Source organism: Centrocercus urophasianus, unplaced genomic scaffold, assembly GCF_019232065.1.
Source record: "Centrocercus urophasianus isolate 14NV4802_14NV808 unplaced genomic scaffold, USGS_Curo_1.0 seq_20, whole genome shotgun sequence".
Lineage (NCBI taxonomy): Eukaryota > Metazoa > Chordata > Aves > Galliformes > Phasianidae > Centrocercus > Centrocercus urophasianus.
The window spans coordinates 14,360,208-14,378,771 of NW_024884756.1; the positions used below are offsets into that span (position 1 = coordinate 14,360,208).

At 35.6% G+C, this 18,564-nt stretch overlaps 1 protein-coding gene across 10 annotated transcripts in view; it reads left to right on the forward strand.

Moving 5' to 3' along the window:
• The window catches only part of CWC22 (CWC22 spliceosome associated protein homolog), a 190,123-nt gene extending 172,957 nt beyond the window's left edge, over positions 1–17,166 (forward strand). For all 10 annotated transcript variants that reach the window (XM_042821974.1, XM_042821975.1, XM_042821978.1 and 7 more), the window contains 6 exons: positions 7,817–7,894; positions 9,112–9,264; positions 10,041–10,168; positions 10,987–11,088; positions 11,209–11,405; positions 14,718–17,166. In XM_042821974.1, coding sequence (XP_042677908.1) covers positions 7,817–7,894; positions 9,112–9,264; positions 10,041–10,168; positions 10,987–11,088; positions 11,209–11,405; positions 14,718–15,373 — 1,314 coding nt within the window. In that variant the 3' untranslated portion in view covers positions 15,374–17,166. The remainder of the gene's footprint in view (positions 1–7,816; positions 7,895–9,111; positions 9,265–10,040; positions 10,169–10,986; positions 11,089–11,208; positions 11,406–14,717) is intronic.
• The last annotated feature ends 1,398 nt before the right edge of the window (positions 17,167–18,564 follow it).

Genomic DNA, 18,564 nt, shown 5'->3' on the forward strand with positions numbered 1-18,564 from the left:
TCATGTTTGTTCATGTAAGGAAATTGCAGCTTCGTTTGCATGTAGGAGAGGTGGTGATGCCATGGTTAGTTGATCGCTCTTCCGTAAAACCTTTATGCTGGCCTCAGTTCTGATGTAATAAAGACCCTGTAAAGCACATGCTCTGTGCCAGCCCCACTATGAGTGGCAATTATTACGAGATGGGCATATTAGAGTTAATTCTAGTGTCATTCAGTATGGTTTTTACTTTTTAAAAATTGGAAAACTTAAAGTTTTCATTGCAAAATTTGTTTTCTAATTATGTTAAATGTCAATTTCTTCCTTCCAGAAGACTTTATCAAATAAAAACCAGCTTTCATTATTTTTGTCCGTAAGACTGTATTCCACAGTTTTGAGTAAGGAATTGTGAAGTGCTACCTAAAAACTACTAAGAGTATTTGAAACCTGAAGACAGACATGAATGACAGTTTTGAGACTAATAAAGTCTTAATTACTTTAAGGCATTTGTCTCAAATCTTTATGTGCAGAGACTTCAGACATGATAGAGTAGGGCTGACTTCAGGTTTAAATTCAGCAGTTTTTGTCAGCGGTTGAATTACAGATTGTCACATCAACTGCTTTGTGACAGAAGTGCTTAATGCACTACCAGACCTGTCATGGGTCTGCCACACTGATCTCACGTGCAGAAGAGCTTTAAGGTTCAAACGGATCATCTATGGAGCAGAACAACCTAATAAGGCTTTATGGCATTACAGTATAGGTGTGACTCGGTGTTGATGGGAATGCTGGCAATCTTTATTTATTCTTTAGTAAGTTGCTGTGCTGTGGCTTGAAACCAAGGCGTTTTTCATTCTGCTATGAACTGAAATGCTTTTTCAGAAATAAAGAATGCCTTTGAGCACAAACATCATCCATTTCTGTCTAATTTGCATAGTTAATTTTTAGTCTCCAGCTACATATTCCCTCTTCTCAGAATACTCATCTGCACCTTTTATTTCATGCCCTTTCTTTTCGACTGAGAAGTTTCTCTACCTCTGTGTTCTGTTCTTCATTTAAAAATAACTGCAGTTTTCTGTTGCAAGCTTACAAGCAGTTTTCTTGCCCAGCTTTCAACTTTTGATGTCGGGCCTCAGTTGGATTTACAAAAACACTCAAGAAAAGCAGGCTTTTTTTTTTTTTTTTTACTGTAAATATATTTCAAATCTTCATTTTTTAATTTTTTTATTTTTTTATTTTTTTTACCTTAAAAGCAGAAAAATAATGAGAATAAAAGTCTGAATTTGATATTCCGAATAGTTAAGTACTACTTCTAATGCTAAGGAACAGAACAAACATACCGATGTGAGTCAAATCCACAGCAAAAAAAGCAATAAAAGCCATTGTTAAAGCTCAAGAAACCCTTTTATTTGAGTGCATTTTCTTGTTTTTCGGGGTGTTTTTTTTTTTGTTTTTTTGTTTTTTGCTTTTTTTAGACCCAACTGAAGCGTGCAGATCAAAAGTTGAAGAGCTTTGTTGTAGTCTGTACTACAGCCTGTGACAAGCTGTTCTAAACAAGCTTTTCAGTTTCTGCTTTGGGCATATGTTTGATCTTGGCAGAGAGAACTACTTCTGTTCTTAAAGTGCTGTTATTATCCGTGTTAAAATGGTGTGAATCCAATGCACTGCCAAAGAAGAAAATTTAAGTTAAAACTGTAGTAGAGGAATGTGGTATTACCAGTTCTTCTGGCTTCAAAACTCTTACAGGAAAAAAAAGAAAAAGAAAGAAAAAAAAAAAAAAACCAAGCCCAATGAAAAATGTCAGAAATGGGCTTTTCACTTTTTTTTCCCTTACCAGGTTTTGTTACCTCTGCTCTTGAAAGAGAGTGTGTTTTTGTTTCTGATGCTTTTAGTTGAAAGAAAATGATTTCTTCATGGTAGTTCAGATCTAGATAGGAGTGGCAAGTACTTACCTGGAGAATTGCTCCTTCTTTAGTGAAACGTGTATGTGGAATGAATCCACGTGTATGTGGAATGCATTTGGGGTTTGGATTTTTTTTATTTTTTTATTTTTGAAAGATTTTACTGCTTACAGAATACTTAGTTAAAATGGACTGAAGCATCATTCAAGCTGAGCTCGTAAAGGATTCTTACTTTATTCTTCAGTCTTTCTCAGGGAGAAAAAATATATTGTTCTTGCTCTTCAAGAATTTGGATAAAACAGAAAGGCTTGGTTTGTTCTTCCCAATGATTGTGATGTAAATTGAATCTGTATACAGCAACACTTGGAACTTTGCTGAACTAAATTAGGGCCTCTTCTGTAACAATATCTGACCTTCAGTGTGGCTATACAAAAACAAAAATAATGGGTCACAGGATTTATTTCTTTTACTTGATATGAGAAGTTTTTTTTAAGCACACCCTTGAAAGACTTATGCATGCATTTGACACATTTTCATTTTTACAGGATGGAGTCACACTTCCTCAAAACAGTCCTACTTTGGGGTGGGGGGGGAGGGGGGGGGTGAGAGTGTCTTGCTTGTGCTATTTCTTAATTTAGTTTTGAAGAGAGCAGGAGTACTTATTTTGACTTGACATTCAGTGAAAACAGAGTCCAAGAAGCTGGTATGCAGAGGGATGATCTAAATCTGATAACTCCGTTCTGATCAAGTCAGTGATTTCAGAGATTCATTGGTTTACTTTTGTCAGATGTGGGGCATCTGGTTGGTTTGGCAGCTGCACCTTGGTAATTCACAGCCTTGCTACTGTCTGTAATACATGATCATCCTTAAATCTTTCCGTGCCATTCCCTGTCTTTTGTAGCAGGGCTATCATTTTATTTGTTTATTTCGTGGAGCCTTCAGTTTATTTCAGACTTGTGTTGAAATAGGACTTGGCTTGATGCAGTTTCCTCTGAGAGACAATAACTAATATAGGGCATAATGATGGGGGTTTTTTTGTTTGGCTGTCTTTTTAAAATCTGTAGGATCCTAGGAATGCCTCTAACAGTCCTTTGATTTATAGTGTGTATTCTTTCAGTACGTAGGATGGATAGGTTAGGTTATATGCCCTGTGAATTGATATCTAGAGTATTCCATGGTGTGTAGATGATAAATTGTTTCTCGGATTCAGGTCTGTTCCTTAGGCGACTTGAAAAGGTATTGAGGAGAGAAAGAATGATCAGTGTTACCAGTAGGCTTGTGTTTGTTTGAGATGGGTCCGCACTTCCACTAGAAATTTGATTTTGTGATGTTTTTCAAGTGGAAGTTTTGTTCTGAATGCTTGTTTATACTAGGTTACTATCTGACCATTTTACACTAATTTAAGTTCTTATGAGTTATGCTGTATTTTTGATCCGGTTTTTACACATGTAAGATCCTCAGAAGACTAAGTGCAAAAAAACCTGCTTCTAAACACTGTATTACATTTAAAATATAAAATTTTAATAGATGGGGTGTTGTTCTGTGGCTTTACTGTGTGCACCATGCAGTGCCATTGACATCAGTATAATCCCCCAAGTTACATCAGAAACACACGTATAACTGCAGAATGTGGATCTTGAGATAAAATCTGAAAAATGCCCTTTATGGAACCAGTTTATCTACTTTCTTCCTTTCCCTCCAGTTAGTATGTAGATTACATATTTAAAATGCAAGCAGTTCCTAAACAGAGTTAAGTAGGTGGGAATGAACTAGGTGCTTTGTTTGACCTGAGGTTTCTGTCATGACCTGAACAGGGGTTACTTGTTTAGGCTTCAGGATCATGGAGGAACTGAACATTTGCAGAAGAAAATAACTAATTGTGTAGCTGGATTATTCAGAGTATCTCTTGGAAATAAATAGTAACAAATTAAGGGGAACTTCTAAGCCATGTATACACAGAATGAAGTCCCAGAAACCTAATTTATATTTTAAAATGTGCTTTTTAAAATACATGAAATCTATTAGAAGGTGCCGGCATTTGACTCGTTTATCTTTTGAATGAGAAAATGCTACCTTTTTTTAATTTTTTTTGCAACTCTCTGAAGTGTTTAGACTTAAATTCTTTTTTCAATAGGATGCATGCATTTTATAACTGTGGTAGGTGATGTTTTTATTAAAATGTTTCCAATAAATTAATTTTTGCACACATACCTTTCAGACTGAAAGGAAGCATATGCTGTGTGGCTTCAATGTATTGTTTTACTAGAGCCTTCCATGTGTGCTGCAGACTTGTAGCGGGAAGCAGATTTAAAGCAGCACAATTAAATACATGTGTGTCCTTATATACAGTTTTTTCTTCCTACATAAAATCCTGTAGGTCTAATTGTCTTCTGATGAGTATGTTCAACTTTAATCATACAATTCTCTAATCATAAAACAAACTGAGGTTTAAAAAAAAAAAAAAAAAATGTAGGCAAAGGAATAATGGAAGTTGAAGAATATCAGCTGACCTAATAGAGGACAGACCTGGAACTGCCAAAAGCATTATGTGCAGTTTGCCAGACCACCTGCTACTGAAGCACCTTCTATCCCTTTGTCAGCCTTGGCTCTGTGCAATAATTCTGAGAACTGAGGGAAGGAAGAGAGAGATGCTGGAAAAAATAGGCGTATGTAAGTTGCATGCACTACATTTCCCTACCATTGTAGGGAAAGCTTAAAGGTAGTAAAATAAACTTGAGCTGGAATAAAATAGAGAAGAATGAGGAACAGCATCTGTGAAAACACTGCAACAATGTACAAAAACAAGATGCTGATTTTAGGTAATTTCACAGTGGTGTAAACCAGCCTATATCCCTTACTAGTTTTGTTTCCAGCATATTGGTTCTTTCAGTTCATTACATGATCGTAGAAACACCCGTACTAGCATGGGAACTTGTACGTTTTAAAAAGAACTAGTAGTCTGTGGATAAGGGATATCTCATGGTTGCTTCAGATTGTATACAGCTTGTATAGTCAGTGCAGGAACAGAACTGCATGGCTGCAAGGAAGGAGAGGGGAAATGTCATCGCTTCCAGCTAGGGAAGGAGGAGCAAAGCGGCCTCCTTGGAGAACAGCTGTGGGTCAACTCTGAAATAGGAGGAGTGGCTCTTACAGAAAGAAATCACAGCAAGAAGCAAAGGAGAATGAATGAAAGAAAAAAAAAAAATAGTGTAAGAAGAAACACAGAATCAGAAAGGAGTGAGAAAAGTGAGTTAACTTCTCTTTCTGAAGTTATTTAGCCCTTATGTGTGAAGCTGGTTTAATAGAGTAGAGTAGCAAGGGTATGCTTGTTCTTTAAAGCAGTAATGCTGGTTTAAAAAAGATAATCTCCCTGGAAGGCTGCGCTTAAGTCCATCCAACCCATTATCCTGCTTGATCAGGAATTGTTCAAGTGAGAACTTGGGGAAATGCAGTATATGTAGAGAAGTCTTTCTCCTTATTTTCCATCTCAGCAGTTTTGGGAAGTGGCATTTTTCCATAATACAGTATTGAGGTAAAGATCTTCACAAAAGATTTCGCTCGTTCTGTATTGGAGATCAGATATTTTTGAAGTATTTATTTACTTCATGACAAGATAGCTGTACTTTAATATCTGACCAAATCTGGATGCTTGCTTGCTTGTCATTGTATGAAAGGCTTTGGACAGCACAGTACACAAAGTGTCTTCAAAACTGGGAAGCGCTTGTTACATTCTTTAAAGCAAATGCTGCAGTAAAACCCACAAGCTTTCCTCACCTTAATCATCTTCAGAAACGTTAGCACTGGAAGCAACAAAACAAGTTAACTAACCTTTTAAAGCTGTAATTGAAGCTGGAATTGTTTTGTGAACTTGTTACATCTCTCAAAAAATAATTAAATCATTTTCAAGTTTGTTAATTTTTAATCTGAAAGACAGTTACTGTAGACCTAACCTTGAGTTGTTTTGATAACACTGGTAAGGATGTCTATGGGCAAAGCTATTTTCATGTGTGTGGTTATTCAAGATACCCTCCTAGAAATCATTGTAATATTTAATTAAAATGTTAAAATATTTAATTACTGTAAACCACAGGGGATACCAATATTGTAATTGCATTTAAGATGAGGAAAAGAAGTAATTTGTTTTTCAAATCTTGCTGACTTTATTAGCAATGGCATCAGCACTTTATCCCTTTTTATTGTTTAAAAACTGATTACCTGAAGCATTACTGTAAAGCAGGATAATATAAGAGGTTAATATGCATTTTAATATATCAAGCTAACCCAGTGTGACAGTGTTGAAAAGAATGCCTTTAAACAAACTTAGGTTTCTTTTTCATACGTTGCTGCCTCAGTATTTGGAAGGGATTATTTCTTCTTGTTAAATGTGATTGGTTTGCTGTTTGTTCTGAGTACAGTTTGTGATGGGCAAAATGTTTCTTTTTGCATCGCAAGCTTAGTGGAAAGTTTAAAGTTTATTTTAAATAATCATGAAAGATACATGACTGATACTCTAAAACCTATTTGGGAATGTCATAAATTGATTTACGCTGTGAAGTTGGTCATATGGAAAAGTATACAATAATTGGGGAAAACTGCAACGCAGTATTTGATGGCTTTTATGCATATATGAGAATATTTGCTTTGGTTGTATTAGTGACTGTGCCATAAGCCATGCCACTGTCTGCTCAGTTTATGTAGTCAGGAAAACAACATTTATGTGTATCTATAGCTGGAGGGTGATACAATAATTAACTTGGAGTGATTATACTGGGAAATGAGCAGAAAGGAGGACAGATATCTTTTCTTCCAACAAGGCTGCCTTTTGTGGAGTGGGAGGGAACTGGTTGTTTTGGGTAGTTGGCAGGTAGTATCTTCTGCCATAGCTGATGTTTGCTTATGCTCACATGCATTCGGACAGGAGAGGTGGAAGGCAGGCTGTCACTGGTGTGTGTCTGTGTGTAAAAAAAAAAAAAAAAAAAGCTTTGGGAGGCCAATCTGCCTCTACTTCCTGCATTCTCTCCTAGCCAAGCTCACTTCCTTAGTAAGAAAAGAAGCCTAGGTACATCAGTTTGCCAAGGCTCAAGTTAGTCTTCTGAATTATTTTTGTTGCTTTTGAAAAAGGTTATTTGAAAATAAGATTTCAGAATGGTAAAAGAGGTCTTCCTGGTTTTATGCTTTTTTATGTTTATTTTGTGCAAAAACTCCTTTAAAAAAAAAAAAAAAAAAAAAAAAGCAATTGCTTTTTTTGTGTATTTCATTCTTTCTAGCAGTAGGATTTAAAAATGTGTCCAAGCTTAAACTACTAGATGGTTATTTTGTGACTAAAAAAACCTGTAAAATTATACCCGCTACATAAAGAAATGTTACAGTTGAAAATTGAACTAATTATTTTAGGATCTTTGTAAAGATGTATACAGATTTCATTCATGAGTTGTCTGCTCCTACTCACAAAGGTAGGCATTTACGTGCATCTATCTAGCTTCCAAGTCTGGCATTTTGCTATGAAGATAACCAGCATTTGCTAAGGTACCAGTTATTCTGGGGTCTCCTGTGATGTAATTAAATATGGATTTCTTTGTCTGTGTTTTCTCCAGATGCAGGGATTTAGTGTTCTTTTCTGCTCTGTAGCAAAGACAGTTAGTAAAGTAGTTTTGACTGTTGTTATTAAATTACACATTGAGTGAGCTCAGAATCATTAAAAGACATCAGCTTAAGCATAAGAGAAAATACAAATGCTGAAAGTGCAAATATAAACCCTGAGATAACTTCAGAAACACAAGAAATTTGGAAAACTACTGTTTTATCCAGTGAAGTTATGTAAATATCTTGCTTCACAGCTGGCATCCATGTGAGCGTTTCTTTAATATTTTGATACTTTGTGATGATGTTTGTACTGCTACAGCAAATTTACCTAGAAAAAATGTTTTCTCTGAAATCAGAAAGAACTCTGCAACATGATACTTGACTGCTGCGCTCAGCAAAGAACATATGAGAAATTCTTTGGGTTACTGGCAGGGGTGAGTCCTAATTTCAGATTTTACACTCGATGGTAGATAATTTCTTTTGGTTTACTCTTGTCAAACCAATTTTAATAGAGAAGTAAAACTAATAGTCTTTATTATACTGAAAATGATTATATTAATTGATTGAATTAGCATCTGGATTGTAACAAGCACAGTGAATGCCAAATGAGAACTCATTTTCTCCTTTTAATGCTTTTTGGCCTCCCATTTTTCCACTACAGTAGAGAAGTAAATGGGAGGCCAAGGCATTGATACTAAAAGAAGTTAAAAGTGTTGTGAGTTACTGGAAAGATCCTTTTCTTAATGCTAACAGTTGAGTTTAGAGACTCTTCTTTCAGCTGCTTAGTAGATTTTATTTATAAGACAAAGCAATAGTTGCTGTCCTGGTTTTCCCTGTTTTGTTGTCTTTCAGTAAACATTTAGCATCTTGGGTCTTTGGTGTCGTTTTCATTTTTCTCAAAATAACTACAAATGTAGTCATGGTTAATTGCCTAAGCTCTTCCTATCTCTTACATTGGCAGAGCTGACTCGCTAAGTCAAATAGAGTAAGCAGTTCTGATGAAAGGAAGTGTTTACTTCCATTTGTAGGTTGTTTTTTTTTTAATTCAGTATTTGAGGAAATATTTCTGCTGATATTGTTATGAAGCACCAGCCATTTGAATGTGGATGTTAAAAAGCTGTAGGATATAACTGTTAATTTCTTTTTAATTTTTAATTTAAAAAAATAATTTAATTTTTAATTTAATTTTTAATTTAATTTTTAAAAATTAATTTAATTTTTAAATTTTTTTAGTGTTGATTGCAGTGTTTATGTCCAAAGTGTCTTGCCTCTCACTGTGTTCCCTGCTGCCTCTCTGGTCTTAAATACCCTCTCAGTGACATCATGAAAAAAGTTGTATTTGAGGGGTTACGCCCAGTGAGAATACTGGATGTATAGAAGTAAAATAAATTGCTGAATCATTTGCTGTAGGTCAAAATTATTAATTACTACTTTGCAATGCAGATGAGTTCCATGCTCTGACAAACTGCTGGAAGCAATCAATTGTATCTGTTTGGAGATGTTTTCTCTAAGTATCAGTTTTTAACAGAAGGTCTTGTGATAAATATTAGCAGCATTACATTTATACTGCATAAGTCATTTATGCATATGTTATTTGCATGTTAAATATTTTGCTTAATCTGGTTGTTTAAATTGTAAAATACTGTTTCAGCGTTTCTGCATGTTAAAGAAAGAATATATGGAATCCTTTGAAGCTATTTTCAAGGAACAGTATGATACCATTCATCGTTTGGAAACAAACAAATTAAGGAATGTTGCCAAGATGTTTGCTCATCTGCTGTACACTGATTCCATTCCCTGGAGTGTGAGTAGAACTGGCTATTGTCAAAGGTTTTTTATTTAATTATTAATCTGTAGTAATTCAGAAATTAGTAATAAATTGGTTTTAGTATTCATTCAATGTTTTGGAACTATTGGCACTTGTAGCAAACAGAATTATTTTAAATGTATTCTGAGATACACCATTGAACATCCTGTCCTGTTTCTGTCTCCCACAGTTCTTCATTAGTGGCTCTGAGCTGTTATTTTACAGAGCTGAGCTGGAATTGGTTGATTAAAATGTACACTTTTTTAGCTAATCAGCAGTGTAATTAGCTGTCTCTCAAAAAGTAAATGTAAAGAAATCATCTAAAATTAACTTCATACAGAAAATTTTCAAGCTTTTTATATGAAACTTTAGAAATAATTACAATTCTCTTTTCCTACACTTTTATTCTTGTTCGATAATGTAATCTAATTGACATTCTTCAGGCACACACAAATTAATCCAAATATCTCACCTCTTTAGAACACCCATTTCAAATCTTTAACTTTCCAGGAGTTCTCACACCTGTTTTTCTTCCACTGACTTTTCTTGGACAGGATAAACCCTGAAACAATTGCTAGTTTAAAAATGGTCAGAAATTTCTTGTTAGAACGGACCTTTCAAGGAAGAAAAGGTCTTGACTGAGAATTAGTGTGCATTGGTGAACAAAAATAAATAAATAGTCTTTACTTGTTTTTTCAGGAGGCCAAAGGGTTTTAGGCTAACTTTGAACATACTTTCTTTCATTTGTATGTTTTTTTCCTAAACATTTTCAGGTTCTGGAGTGTATAATACTGAGTGAAGAAACAACCACGTCCTCCAGTAGGATTTTTGTCAAAATATTCTTTCAGGAGCTTAGTGAATATATGGGACTTCCAAATTTAAATGCACGACTAAAGGACATGTAAGTTGAAGTTTTATTTTGAAAACAGTACGTTGAATTAATTCATCAGAAAGAGTACAGATAAAACCTCTGTTTTCAAATTCAACTACATCGGTGGTTTTATAGCTGCAATTTTCAAGAATAAGTTAACGTATAACTTTACTCATTAGAGACTTAGAGTCCCTTTAAATTGAATGCTACCATTGACAAGTTCAGCCATGTGCAAGAGTATTTATTTGAAAGCTATATATATATATTTTTTTTTTCCAAAGACAGTACAACTTGTATAAGAATGTGTCAAGTGCCAGTCTGTTAATTTCATTGTTTTGTCAGCAGTAATGAAAGTTGCTGTGGCTGTTTGTTCTGACAAAGTTTAGAAGAAAAGGACCTGATTCTAGTTTTTCTAGGGTTAGTTGCTTGTCCTTGAGTACCATGTCAATAACATTATTTTAAGCGTTTGTGGTTTTTTAATACATTGCGTTCTGGCAGCGTTCATCTTGGTTGCTAGAGCTGCTTCCCATTAGTTGGGTTGACTGTTTAACAAGTCCTTCATGGTCATCAAGTAATATCCTTTCACTAGCTGCTGTGTTTTCACACGTCTGCTCAGGGCTTTGCAAAATCAGGCTCCTCAAACTGTCAGGTTATGACAGTGCATTATTAGACTCTCAGAAGTATTTTGTTAATATACATCACAGATATAAACAAGGAAAGTGTTGAAAAATGCATGAAGAGAATTTTCACTGTGCTATGTAATATAGTTCCTTTTTAAGTCTATTAATGTCAGTGAGAATTAGTGCTAAACTGGCATACTGATTATTTTAGATGTTTGTTTTCAACAGAACATTGCAGCCTTTCTTTGAGGGATTACTGCCTCGGGATAACCCAAGAAACACTCGCTTTGCCATCAATTTCTTCACTTCTATTGGCCTTGGAGGACTTACGTGAGGAACATTTTTGTTTGATTTAATATTTGCTTTCCTTCCCTGCCTCTCAGTTTAGGAGGTGGGAGAGGGAAGCGGCTTCTTTTTTTTTTTTTTGATGATATTGTCGTTGTTCCTTAGAGATGAATTACGGGAGCATCTGAAAAATGCACCGAAGATGATAATGACTCAGAAACAAGATGTTGAGTCATCAGATTCATCTTCATCTTCGGGAACAGACTCTTCTTCAGATTCTGATTCTGACAGCAGTAGCAGTAGCTCAGAGTCATCCAGCAGCAGTGACTCTTCATCTAGCAGTAGCGACAGCAGTGACTCAGGTATTCAAGCACTGGCTATAACTATTTTTTTACCTCTTGTTTACTTCCATGCTTCTGTTTACTGTTATTGCTACAAACTAGCTCTAGACAGTGTTGCTGTGGTTTATAAATATATTTTTTTTAAATTGCATGTTTTTAAAATACTTCTTTTTGCTCATATAAACTTCTTTCAGAAAACAGAAGATCTTAGTCCTGTTTTTAGAGATTTAAATACTTGAGGAACACTGTTTTATAGAAGAGTTTCTTACACAGTTGATACTTGTTGCATAGAGCTGTCTTTTCAATCTAGTGGAGAACGGAGGGGCCAGTATTAATATCTCTATGGGATGCTTAGTGGGGAACTCTGGTACTAACATCTGATTCTTTTTTCAACTGCTTAGTTGAGTGAGCTTGATGCTTCTAGTATCCTCTTCTGTAAATATGTACCCTTTTGTGGATCAGACACAACATTGGTCAGTTCTAGCAATGAGTTTTGTTTTATTCTATTTCTTATTCTTCATTTGTAATTCTTCCTTTGGAAGACTTTCTGTGTTGATACAGTGAGGGTTCTTGCCTTAAGGGAAATCTTCAAGGATGAATCAGCTTTTGCTGATAACTTAGTATTATGTAGTTTCATGTTGTAATATTTATTTGTCGTAAACATTGCTTAATCTGTGAAGTACTTGCTAGCATGAATTACTGTGTACAGTCTCTCCTATAACATGAGCAGATGATAACACAGCATGACTTTCTGTAGTTCAGAACCTTGTTGATTCAAAATTAATTTGATTTATTATGTGACTCAGAAATGAAAATGCAGATTAATAAAATAAAAGCAGTGTGAACTGCTTGTGTCTGGAAATGCATTTCTGTCCTCTTGCAATGTTCCTCTATGAAATCTGATTTGCATTTCATCCTAAAGCTATCGCATTAATGACAGCAAAGCACTAGAGGAGGGCGCAGTCAAATAGGGTCAAAGAAGGCGTTAGTTCAGCAAAGAGCCAGATGGTTCCTGCGTAGACAGCTGCAGCTCTGCTGAGCTGCTTGATAGGAACCAGAGAGGTAAGTCCTTAGTGACAAACCAACTGAGTCTGCAGTCTGATAGTGTGAGCACTTGATTTTTGTAGTCTTAGGACCCTCTCTTTTACTATTTGTCCTTCCTTCATCAAGGCATACAGTCATTAAACTTGTATTTTTATATCTTAGTAGCCCAGTTTCGCTTCTTCTCTGATTTTTGTGTACTTAAATGTCATGTATGGGATACTAATTTGAGATAACTATGCACTTATGAATGTGGGTCAGGCTTGCTACAAAATGAAGGTATTTTACTGGTTATAGCTTGATTTTTAAAAAGCTGCAAACAGAGGGAAGGCTTCTTTACCTTGGTAGCATTGGGGGAAAAAAAGAAAAGCTTACTGTTCTAAAATGTAGCCAAAGTGATCTGTCATTGCATGTAATCAGAGTGCCAGCAAGCCTTAGTTCAGACAGATTAGCCAGCTTCTGTAGGACTCAGATATTTGATGTACTATTAAATCAATTTATGGCTACAGTATTTTCATAAGGTGGTTAGAAACAGTTAAATATGTGATACTGTAGCTCCATTGTTAACTGTAAATGACTGCAACTTTAGTGTTCACTGTTTGCTTATAATGCTTTGTCACATCTGCTGAGAGAAATCTCCAAATTGTTGATAAAGAGCAAACAGGAAGAGTAAAGTCTTCCTCTGAGATAAATACTGTTGCACATTCAGAAATACAGATGTTGGTTCATATGGAGGCTGTTTCTGAGGTAGTTATACATTATTTTCAAAAGCCAAGATTTATTAGACAAAAAAATATTTTCTGTAAATTAAAAGCAAATATTTACTGGTTTAAAACAGCTACACTGCCTTTGCTTTGCTTTCACTCAGTACCTGTGGCATAACTAAAATATCTGTATATTTATGTATTTTTAAGGACCACTGCGCTTTTATCAAAACATCCTCTTCTTAAACTTGTTAACTTTATATTGTTCTTTAGCATTCATGATGATTTCACTTTTCACTTGAAACAAGTATGTAGGCCCAGTTTAAACTGGGGACTTCTTAAAGCTCTGTAGATGTTAATGTAATGTTATTTCCTGTGGTTCCTAGAGTCAGTAGTCTATGGCCTTTCTTAGGGTTCTGAAGCTGATCTTAAATTGTTGAGAAGCTAGCACTATCATTCCTGGAAACAAACCAGAGTCATTGTTATGTTGCTGCAGTACCACAAAGTTTCCGAAGCTGTTTCATCTGGCTTTTCTTTCTCAGGACAGTGTTAAGAGTTTTTTCCCTCTCTGCTGTTTTTAAATTCCTTGCCTGATAAGCTCTTCCAGAAAGTAATTGGTGAAGTAAACAATTTGAAGATAATGGATGGTCTGGAAAAGGTGACCTTTTGGAAAGAAATTTTCTGAGTTTTGATGTATGGCTTTACATCCTGTGCCTGGTCCTTCTATATCAAGTCAGTAAAAAGATGATGATGTGTAGAGGCTCTCAGAATTCAGGCATTACTTCCGGATAGGTAAAGGATAAAAACCCTGCAGGTGTCAAAGCTACAAATGAGTAGAAGAGGGGGGACGCTTGATTGTTGGAGTTTTGTCAGTATGTAGCACTTAAAATCTGAAGGCATGTCTTTCACGACCAACATGTTATGTCAGATTCCTGTTTAGCATGTTACTCTTTTGGTATGAGTTACTTCGTTTATATGACTGGTTAGTAATGTTTTCCTTTCAAGTGCAGGTTTGTTTGTATGTTCTGTAAGTTGAGGAAGAAGTTTGGTTTTGATGTTTGTTAGAGCTAAAGTGGTATGATGTCATGTTCTTGATAACTGTGTAGTCATGGTAAATAGGATGAAGTGTGGAAGATTATTCCATGAGGTCATATTTTCTTGTTTTTATTGTTTTGGATGTGGCGTAGCCTTGCCTGTTGTTCACGTGAGGTTTGTGGGTTTGTAACAGTGCAGATGCTGACAAATGCTGAAGCTTAGAGGAATAATGTAGCTCTGGGCTTCTTAGCTTGCACTTCAAGGGAGAACTTTTCGTATTAAAATATGAGGCCTATAATACAGCCAGACACTTAAAAATAGTCAGAACCTGCTCAGTTAAAAGAATGGGTGGATTTTATCCCATTGCATGAAATCCTTGGTTGAGGGGAGGGATACAAGCAAAGCTGATATTTTTGTAACCTCTGGCCAGATACATAACAAAAGTTGGAATGTTTTTCCATAGAAGTATTTCTTTATAACTCTTGGTGTACTTTAATAGATCAAATAGTTGATTAAAATAGAACCTTATTCCCATAATTTGTTGTAATTTCAGATGCTTCCAAAGCTAAAAGAAGGAGAACACAAAAGAAAAACAGAGAGTCTGAAAAAGCTTCCCGGAAAAAACAAGAAAGGAAAAGAAAATCGCTTGAGAAGAAAGTGGGAAGGAGGCGGCAAGAGGACAAAAGTGATAGTGAGAGCAAGTCAGAAAGGAATCACCGAAACATGAGAGAAGCACACAGGAGGGATGACACATCAAAATATCAGTACAGAGATGAGTCTAATGGCAGAGACGATTACGAAGCACATAGGAGAGATGACATATCAAAATACCATCACAGGGATGAGTCTAATGGCAGAGATGATTACCATAGTGGAAGAGATAGGAACTATGAGAGAAGTAAGGATCTAGAAAATAAACACAGCAATTCAAAACTGAAGAAAGCAGAAAGAAGAGCTTCTTTTTCTGATGATGAAAGTTATAGGCATGGGAGCAGAGATAATGGACATCGGAGTAGAAAAAGAGAAAGATCTAGGTCTGGAGAGAGATCCTATAACAAGTCAAGTCCAAGGGAGGAAGAAGAAGACCACCGATATAGAAATGGCTCAGAAAGACTTAGAGAGAAGTACAACCATTCCTCTGACCAGTACAGGGAATCCAGAAAATATGAGGATAGACGAGGGGAGAATTCCCCACACAGACGAAAATAATACCTAAACAGTTTGAAATAAATGGGCGTTTCTGAGCTGTTGAAACTGTGTTTTAAAAGACGACTAAACTTTCTTTAAAAAAGATTTTGTACAAAGTGGTAGTTTGCATTTGTAAATTTTATCAGACTTTTTCAAATTTTCAGTACTGCTTTTTTTATAACTGTTGCTTTAAGTCTTTCTGTTAAATTCATCCTCTGGGAAGATGAAGTTGTTTATTTTGTGAATAAAACAGTTAAGATCTCAGTGAAATGGGTGTTTCTGTCACTTAATTACAAGTATTCATAACTTTATAGTATAAAACCATTGGATTTTAACTTTGGCTAATTACAGATCAAAGATACTGAAGCTAACGTAAGAATCTCAGATTATACTATAGATGATGCATGGGAAGGCTTTTTAAAAGGAATTACATCAGCATGAGCACTACATGCATTCTATAGTTACATATTCTTCCATCTTCATAAATGTGGAAGTAAGTTTGACCAAAATTTTTCAGGAAAACCTTTGTTTATTTTTTCAAGAGTTAAAAATTGGAAACGCAGTTTTGTTATTTTAAATGTCACTTTTGAAAGTGTGTCAACTTGTTCTGTGTTACTTTTCACAATGTTTTTTAATGTTATAACATCCTAAGCTTGTGATCTACACTTGTGATCTTACAGAGAGGAAGAAATGTTTTTGACTGAATCTGATTTAAAGTCATGTGTAGACTTCAGGTGTAGTTCTGAGGGAAATGTTTAAGGAATGTCCTTACTGCTATACTTTAAAAAAAAAAAAAGTGAAACAAAAGATTTCGAATCTTCTTCGCTTTGAATTGTGTGGCTCAAAATGCTCAAGCTTACTGGAAGCAAAGTTTTACCAAAAACAAAAAAACCCCAGCAATTGAAGATATAGAAGTAGTTCTACCTAAGAGTAATTTGAAGCACTAGCTCAACATTCATTGTTTGACTTATAAATCAGAATCGTGGTTAAGATTAAATAAAAAAGACAAGTACAGAAAGTCTTTTGACATGAAATAGTAACATGGCCATGGTCAGTAGAAAAGGCAGGAATGACAGCAATGTGTAACTCAACTCTTAGTGCCATAAAACCGTATTTTTCACTTTGCAAAATGAACATAATTTCTGGGCACATGAAAATATGCAGATTTCATTTATGCATTGTATTTCATTGCATGTAGAACGTTATAAAAATGCATTTGAGCTGTTTTGTAACAGAAAACAGAGCAATTCCTAAGGAACTAGACTAGTTTGGGGTAAATCTTGTCACAACATTTTTCTAAGAAAAATTATGCTTTGTATTTCTGTTCTGTGTTTAACAGAATTTATTTCTGCTTGTTTTCTTGCACTTAAATGTTTTCAAAGATACTAACAGAGAAAATAAAGACATACTGCAGAGAAAGATGAAAATTTAGTGGCACCATGAGGAATGTCTTATTTAAATTGTGATGTGGTTTTATTTCTGTTCCCACTTCTCATTTTCCAAGGGAATCATGCATTTTTGATAGCATTCTTTAATTCCTAGAAAAGTTAATTTGAAGTAATTCTTTTTAGAAAGATTAGTGCTAGTAATTATTGTCTGTTTCTTAGTTGTCTACTAACAGTATTAAAAATTACCTGTATTTCGTAATTGTTGTATTGTACAAGCTTAGCTAATTTATCAAGAGTAACCCTTTCTTTACTGTATTGTAGGTTTAATAGCATCAATTTTATGAAACTGTAGCTTTTGAGATATTCTGTACAAATTAAAAGGCTTGTTAATTACATCTGTAATAAATGGAGATGCCTTAAAACAAAGCATCGTTTGCTTAAAACAAACAAATTCATTTGATCTGAAACTGCTGATCAAGAAATGCCAACGTAAACAGCACCTCCAAATTGTTGTGTCGCTTTATACTAGCTAATAGAAATATTGTGCTCTCCAAGGGCAGGGAAAGGGAGAGAAGTGAGACTAGGACTTGAGCTGAGGTCTCGGCTGTGTGTACGGTTTCTTGGTGATTTTTATTCCCAGAAAGATTAACAGATGCTTAATAGAATGAACTATTAATAATAGACCTGATTTTTACGATAACTGCCGGCAGCCGTTCAGCGTTAGCAAAGCAGTAACAGTCAGCAGTACTTGTAACACATGGCTGGAAGCAGGTGGGTGCCCAGAAGCAGGGCTGCTCTGCAGCAGACCAGGAGTGTCCCCAGCCCTGACCTTGGTCAGCACACGGAGCAAGTTCCCAGTTATTAGCAGGCTCGCTGCTTCCTGAGCTGGAGGCTCTGTGTGCATCCCAACAAGTCCTCACCCCAAATTGGCCTCATTCTTTAATGCTTTAGCAGGGAGAACTGCAGCACCCTGTAACAGGAATTCCAGTATTTACCTGTACAGTATGTGTGAAAGTAGGTCTCTTTCATAGCTTCTGCTTGATCACATTTGTTTGATACCTTCTGATTTCTTCTATGAATAGCACTGTGCAATTGATTGCCATTTTGTTTGTGATTTTACAGACCTAATTCTGTATATTGTTCTTTCTTTTTCAGTAGTTTAAAATTTATCTGGTTAATCTCTCTCCTTTTGAGACTGCTCCATAGTCACGATCATTTTTCCTGATATTTATTTGTTTGTTTGTTTATTTATTTTAATTCTGTGTAGTATTCAAGATAAGGTGTTTTGGAAGTTGAGTAGTGATACAATAGCTTTGTTTTTTTGAGTGTAGGAGTGATCTCGTTTGATTTCAGTCTGTCCTCTCAACTGCTGCGGAGTTGAATGATCCACTGTGGTGCTGGGGTTTCTTTAGCTAGCTGTAGCTATAGCATATGCACAGCAGTGAATAAACTTGTGCCTGTAGCTGGTGCTGGAGCACTATATTGTGTTTTGAGCAGCAGTTCTGGCTGAAAGACTTCAACAACAGATCCTGTTGTATTCTTAACTCTTGTGCTCAGTTGTAATTTCTTGTTAGAAGCAGGATTGATTTAGCCTATCCATAGCTTTCTGTGAGTGCGTCTGGTTATGGCTGTGCTATCAGCAGTCACCCAACGCCAGCACAGTGCCTGCTGGGCTGCCTGGGTAATGTGTGCAGAGCTGCTTCAGTCCTGCTGAGCTGCAGGGGAGGTCAAAGCACTTCTCACCCAGGGGAAGATGTTTTGTCAAAATATTTAGACAGTCTCATTATGTAAACTGCCACAGTACCATCTCTTAGTATGAGAGCA